Source organism: Nerophis ophidion, linkage group LG09 (assembly GCF_033978795.1).
Source record: "Nerophis ophidion isolate RoL-2023_Sa linkage group LG09, RoL_Noph_v1.0, whole genome shotgun sequence".
Lineage (NCBI taxonomy): Eukaryota > Metazoa > Chordata > Actinopteri > Syngnathiformes > Syngnathidae > Nerophis > Nerophis ophidion.
Window position 1 is genome coordinate 59,550,573 of NC_084619.1, and position 7,500 is coordinate 59,558,072.

The window sequence follows — 7,500 nt, forward strand, 5'->3', positions numbered from 1 at the left end:
ACCCGGAGATGGCACTCCACCCTTTTCCGGGCGAGAACCATGGACTCGGACTTGGAGGTGCTGATTCTCATTCCGGTCGCTTCACACTCGGCTGCGAACCGATCCAGCGAGAGCTGAAGATCCCGGTCAGATGAAGCCATCAGGACCACATCATCTGCAAAAAGCAGAGACCTAATCCTGCGGTTACCAAACCGGAACCCCTCAACGCCTTGACTGCGCCTAGAAATTCTGTCCATAAAAGTTATGAACAGAATCGGTGACAAAGGACAGCCTTGGCGGAGTCCAACCCTCACTGGAAATGTGTTCGACTTACTGCCAGCAATGCGAACCAAGCTCTGGCACTGATCGTACAGGGAACGGACCGCCACAATAAGACAGTCCGATACCCCATACTCTCTGAGCACTCCCCACAGGACTTCCCGAGGGACACGGTCGAATGCCTTCTCCAAGTCCACAAAGCACATGTAGACTGGTTGGGCAAACTCCCATGCACCCTCAAGAACCCTGCCGAGAGTATAGAGCTGTTCCACAGTTCCACAACCAGGACGAAAACCACACTGTTCCTCCTGAATCCGAGGTTCGACTATCCGACGTAGCCTCCTCTCCAGTACACCTGAATAAACCTTACCGGGAAGGCTGAGGAGTGTGATCCCACGATAGTTGGAACACACCCTCCGGTCCCCCTTCTTAAAGAGAGGAACCACCACCCCGGTCTGCCAATCCAGAGGTACCGCCCCCGATGTCCACGCGATGCTGCAAAGTCTTGTCAACCAAGACAGCCCCACAGCATCCAGAGCCTTAAGGAGCTCCGGGCGGATCTCGTCCACCCCTGGGGCCTTGCCACCAAGGAGCTTTTTAACTACCTCAGCGACCTCAGCCCCAGAAATAGGAGAGTCCACCACAGATTCCCCAGGCACTGCTTCCTCATAGGAAGACGTGTTGGTGGGATTGAGGAGGTCTTCGAAGTATTCCTTCCACCTATCAACAACATCCGCAGTCGAGGTCAGCAGAACACCATCCGCACCATACACGGTGTTGATAGTGCACTGCTTCCCCTTCCTGAGGCGGCGGACGGTGGTCCAGAATCGCTTCGAAGCCGTCCGGAAGTCGTTTTCCATGGCTTCCCCGAACTCTTCCCATGTCCGAGTTTTTGCCTCCGCGACCGCTGAAGCTGCACACCGCTTGGCCTGTCGGTACCTGTCCACTGCCTCCGGAGTCCTATGAGCCAAAAGGACTCGATAGGACTCCTTCTTCAGCTTGACGGCATCCCTCACCGCTGGTGTCCACCAAGGGGTTTTAGGATTGCCGCCCCGACAGGCACCAACTACCTTGCGGCCACAGCTCCGATCTGCCGCCTCGACAATAGAGGTGCGGAACATGGTCCACTCGGACTCAATGTCCCGCACCTCCCTCGTGACATGTTCAAAGTTCTTCCGGAGGTGGGAATTGAAACTTTGTCTGACAGGAGACTCTGCCAGACGTTCCCAGCAGACCCTCACAATGCGTTTGGGCCTCCCAGGTCTGTCCGGCATCCTCCCCCACCATCGCAGCCAACTCACCACCAGGTGGTGATCGGTAGAAAGCTCCGCCCCTCTCTTCACCCGAGTGTCCAAAACATGAGGCCGCAAATCCGATGACACAACTACAAAGTCGATCATGGAACTGCAGCCTAGGATGTCCTGGTGCCAAGCGCACATATGGACACCCTTATGTTTGAACATGGTGTTTGTTATCGACAAACTGTGACGAGCACAAAAGTCCAATAACAAAACACCACTCGGGTTCAGATCCGGGCGGCCATTCTTCCCAATCACGCCTCTCCAGGTTTCACTGTCGTTGCCAACGTGAGCGTTGAAGTCTCCCAGTAGGACAAGGGAATCACCCGGGGGAGCACTTTCCAGTACTCCCTCGAGTGTTCCCAAAAAGGGTGGGTATTCTGAACTGCTGTTTGGTGCATAAGCACAAACAACAGTCAGGACCCGTCCCCCCACCCGAAGGCAGAGGGAGGCTACCCTTTCGTCCACCGGGTTGAACTCCAATGTACAGGCTTTGAGCCGGGGGGAAACAAGAATTGCCACCCCAGCCCGTCGCCTCTCACTGCCGGCAACGCCAGAGTGGAAGAGGGTCCAATCCCTCTCGAGAGAAGTGGTTCCAGAGCCCTTGCTGTGCGTCGAAGTGAGTCCGACTATATCCAGCCGGAATTTCTCGACTTCGCGCACTAGCTCAGGCTCTTTCCCCCCCAGTGACGTGACGTTCCACGTCCCAAGAGCTAGCTTCTGTAGCCGAGGATCGGACCGCCAAGTGCCCTGCCTTCGGCTGTCGCCCAGCTCACAATGCACCCGACCTCTATGGCCCCTGCTATGGGTGGTGAGCCCATTGGAGGGGTGACCCACGTTGCCTCTTCGGGCTGTGCCCGGCCGGGCCCCATGGGAACAGGCCCGGCCACCAGGCGCTCGCCATCGTGCCCCACCTCCGGGCCTGGCTCCAGAGGGGGGCCCCGGTGACCCGCGTCCGGGCGAGGGAAATCTGGGTCCATGGGTACATTTAATTTAAAGTAAGTAAAAGTGTCATTTGATATTTTATATTGCTGTGCTTTTCTTTAGATTATTTTGATTAAAACTGAATGGCTTTTTTCATTTTTCTACTGTTGCATTGAATTGCGTTCCAACACAAAACACGCCTGATACTTGGAGGAAATGATGCATTGGAGAGTTTAGCAGGCTGTAAATTTGAATTAGGGATGGGCGATATAGCACTAAAACCTATATTGTGATTTATATTGCAGCCTCTTGCAATAACAATACATCACAAAATGTTATTTGGTCTATAATTGGTGATAGAATATTGTTTATATTGTTTACTCCGAGTTTGCCTGCTGAAAAATGCGGTAACTAGGGGTGCACAAAAAACAAATCACATTTTAAAAAGTCGATAAAAATGTTTATATATATATATATATATATATATATATATATATATATATATATATGTATGTATATACAGTATATATATATATATATATATACATACACATACATGTATGTGTGTGTATATATATATATATATACATATATATATATATATATATATATATATATACATAAATGTATGTGTGTATATATATATATATATATATATATATATATATATATATATATATATATATATATATACAGTATGTCTTGATTGGATTATCCAGAGAATAGTGCTCGATACCGTGGTAGAGCGCAATATGTAGGTGTTGGAAAAATCACAAGACTACTTCACCTCTACAGAACTGTTTCATGAGGGGTTCCCACAATCAAACAGTTCTGTAGAGATGAAGTAGTCTTGTGATTTTTCCCACACCTACATATATATATATATATATATATATATATATATACATATATATATATATATATATATATATATATATATATATATATATATATATATATATATATATATATATATATATATACTCAGGAAATAAAAGGTACTATATATTCTATATATATTTTTTGAAGAAAAAAAAATAAATATATATATTTATTATTTTTATTTTTTTATTTTTTTTCTAAAAATGTATATTATGATTTTAATCATATTTAATAATTATATCTAACTTATTTACAGTTTAACAGGATAACATTTGTTAAATGAATTTGTGATTAATGCATGAAACCATGCATTAATCAAAATTATTATTATCAAGGCTTAGGTCAGGCAGATTATAATAAAATCATCAAACATCATAAAACTGATGAAAAATAAATGCACATACAATTACATAGCACTGAAAAAATATTTCAACTAAATTAATGATAAATTAAATTGACCCAATAAAATTTAAGTACGTATGAAAATACAGCTTTGCCACATTAGTCATCATTTTTGCGCTTAAGAACCTCAATTTGGTTTCAGACTTTTTCTGTTTGTTTGTGGTTGTCACTACTGCCACACATGGTGGAAAAGTGCATTACAACTGAGTACAGAGTAGTCAATTAAAAAAAAAAAAAAAAAGATTTTAAGGAACAATAGACGACAAAGTGTAGTCCAGTATCATTTCATAAAAACAGTATTTATTTCAAAGTTTTTTTGATGTTGTTTTTTTCGCTCCAGAGATTGAAGCACATAGTAAAGCAACGGTACAATGTTGAGAAAATATAAGTGTGATGCTGAATCATTTCTTTTTTTTTCCTCCCCTCCCCCGCTGTAATACTGGAATATTCTGCATGTATACTCAAATAATAACTTTTAAAATCGTACAAATCGGTACCATAAAAACTCGACAGAAGAAGAATAAAAACGAGGCTGAAAAAAGAAAAAAAAGAAGAAAAACAAGCAGCAAAGAAAGATCATAACTCTGTCCGCAGGCTGAACTGGTCGGACTGGAGAGTCAAACCAGTTCAGCCTGCGACGCCAAAGAAAATGGTGATTATAATAATAATGATAATACTGAGTAAAAAATAATTACAATAATAATTAAAAACAAGGTTCAAGATGAAGGGTGGAGTGAAATGACTGCCCAAACTCCACAAACACACAAACATGTTTCTTCTCACGCCCGACAATTTGCAAGTGAAAAATACCCAACATCTTTCATTAGTTAAAAAAAAAAAGATTTGCAAGAATAAAAACTATTTTCTTAAGTTTAGCAGTAATATTCCACCCACCACCCGAAGTTCGCGAAACAAGATCAACCAGTAGGGTGACCCCCCCACCCCCACACCCTTCTTCTTCTTTATTTTTGGCAGACGGCACCATACGCAAGTAATATTTTTATTTTTTTTAAATTAAAGAACAATCGATGTATATTTTTTTGAAAGTTTGAAATCGTTTTTAGTAGAGTATTGTTGTTTTTACTTACAAATCATTTTTGTGAAAAAAAAAAAGCTTTTGCAGAATAAGGTTTTTACACTTTTTTTACTTGCAAAAAATACTTGTCTTTTACATGTAAATACGTTTTTTTAATGAAGAAAATGTTCTTTATCCTTGCAAATCGCTACATTCCTGGCAGGTTATTTTTTTGTTGTTGTTGTTTTTATTTAATTGAGAAACATTTTTTTTACTTGCGCATTGTTGGGCGTGAGTAAAAACATTTAAGTGTGTTTTCGGAGTTTTGGCAGCATTCGGACTCCGTGATGGCGTCCTGGCTGCACGTTCGCAACACGTGTTGATGCAACAGATGTTGCGGAGGGGAAAACGAGCCCCCCAGCTCGTTCCCGGTTCCCTCGGAGCGGAAGCGGCGCTCGTCAGCACGTTGGAACCAAAAAAGAACGCACCGCGGTGCGAGTGTAGGTTGAGTTTAAGGCGTTTTTTTTTCTCTTCGAGCTCACAGGGTTGTTGTTTTTTTTACTCGTTGTGATTGATCGTCACCAATGAAAGCGGGTAATGGGACTTTTCTTTTCCGACTTGAAAACCAAGTTCTTTTGGACGTCTGCTTGTGTGAGCGAAGGGGCGAAGAAAGTCCTCCGGCCTCAGTCCCGGTCTTGGTCCGCAGGAAAGCTACCGGCGGTCTGGACATTGTCCGTTCGTTGCGCGCCACCTGGAGTTGTTTAGTTATTTATTTTAAGGCCACCATGCCGTGAAGACACGCTCCGTATCGTCACGGCAGCAACAACCCAGAAAAAAACAAAACCGTTCGGTTCTTGTGGGGACCAGGTCCAAGAAGGGTGGCTCCCCAGAGAGAGGAACCTTGTAAAGGGAGTAAAAGCTCTCTCAGGAACCAGTCCGGAAGTCTGTGGGTCCAGAACCTCTAATTTCAACTAAAGACTAATTCATGTCGAAGGACTTCTTGCTAATTGTGGAAGGAACCCGACGCCGTCCGTTGGTGGCTAACAAATCATCTGGGAGGGAATCGTGGAACTGATCGGTCGGAAAGAGTCTAGCGTCCTCACAGGGTTCGGGGGCAGGGTCTGGGGTGGGCGTTAAGAGTCCTCGCCGTCGTCGTCGTCGTCGTCGTGAACGCAGCAGTCTTTGGTCCCGTACAAATCCGCCAGCCGCTTGAACCTGGGGCCCCAGCTCTGCAGATAGTCATAATCCAAGTCGGACTCGGTGGTCACCGACTCCAGCGAGCTCAGCGAGCCCGCCAGGGACCCCCGGCCCTCGTAGCCGTAGATCTGGATGGAGTCGTACGGGGGTGCCGTGGGGTCGCCGTCGGCCTCGGCGACGCGGGTCTTGATGAAGTCGTCCACGTCCACGCTGTTGGCCGCCGGGTGGCCGCCGGGCCTGAGGGGGAACTGGAGCTCCGGCTTCATGTCCTTCCTGGGCAGGAAACCGTTGGCGCCGTCTGGGTTCTGAGGGAAGACATGAGCGTTAATCTGCAAACTGTGGACTTGTGACCAAGGACTTGGGTGGAAACTTATGTTCCACCAAAGACTTGATGCAGGTTTTCTGGGAACAAATAGTCTTCCTCAAGGCCACTCAAAGTTGCAACATTATAGTAGTCCAGTAGTACCAATGATAGTCACACACACACACTAGGTGTGGCGAAATTATTCTCTGCATTTGACCCATCAACTTTGATCACCCCCTGAGAGGTGAGGGGAGCAGTGGGCGGCAGCGGTGGCCGCGCCTGGGAATCATTTTTGGTGATTCAACACCCAATTCCAAACCTTGATGCTGAGTGCCAACCAGGGAGGTAATGGGTCCCATTTTTATAGTCTTTGGTATGACTCGGCCGGGGTTTGAACTCAAAACCTACCGATCTCAGGGCGGACACTCCATCCACTAGGCCTCTGAGTAGGTTGTGGACGCCAACAGGTGATCAAACTAATGGGGGGGTGGATTATATTTTGATCTGTTTTAAGATTTTGCTAAATTTGTGCTGTAATTTCCTACGAATCATGTTCTACAAAAATTTAATACTATCAAAAATGTTTAGATTTTTATTCATCCTTATTTCAAATATAATCATGATATTCAAAAAGCTAGTAAAAAACTAAATATTGATTTAATTTTTTTTTTTTAAATGTAGGGATATTAAGTAAAAGGTAAATGGTTGAATGAAGGAAAAAAATAATTAAAAAAATATTAATAAAAAACAATGGGGGGGAGGGTTAGATTTTGATTTGTTTTAAGATTTTGCTAAATTTGTGCTGTAATTTCCGACCAATCATGTTCTACAAAAATTGAATACTATCAAAAATGGTTCGATTTTTATTCATCCTTATTTCAAATATAATCATGATATTCAAAAATCTATTAAAAAACTAAATATTGAGTTTTTTTTTTTTTTAACGTAGGGATATTATGTAAAAGGTGAATGGATGAATGAAGAAAAAAAACAATAAAACAAATATTAATAAAAAAAACTTTAAAATTATGATAGTTGGACCAAACATATTTGCAGAACAAACGTAGCACAACCATATATTTACACAAAACACACACACACATATGTGTATATATATATATATATATATATATATATATATATATATATATATATATATATATATATATATACACACACACACATGTATGTTTATTTTATATATGTGTGTATGTATATAT

The 7,500-nt window shown here is 43.0% G+C and overlaps 1 protein-coding gene across 2 annotated transcripts in view; it reads right to left on the reverse strand.

Moving 5' to 3' along the window:
• Positions 1–4,044: 4,044 nt before the first annotated feature.
• Positions 4,045–7,500, reverse strand: part of LOC133559525 (cadherin-11-like) — a 171,246-nt gene continuing 167,790 nt past the window's right edge. For both annotated transcript variants that reach the window (XM_061911370.1, XM_061911371.1), the window contains exon 16: positions 4,045–6,281. In XM_061911370.1, coding sequence (XP_061767354.1) covers positions 5,913–6,281 — 369 coding nt within the window. In that variant the 3' untranslated portion in view covers positions 4,045–5,912. The remainder of the gene's footprint in view (positions 6,282–7,500) is intronic.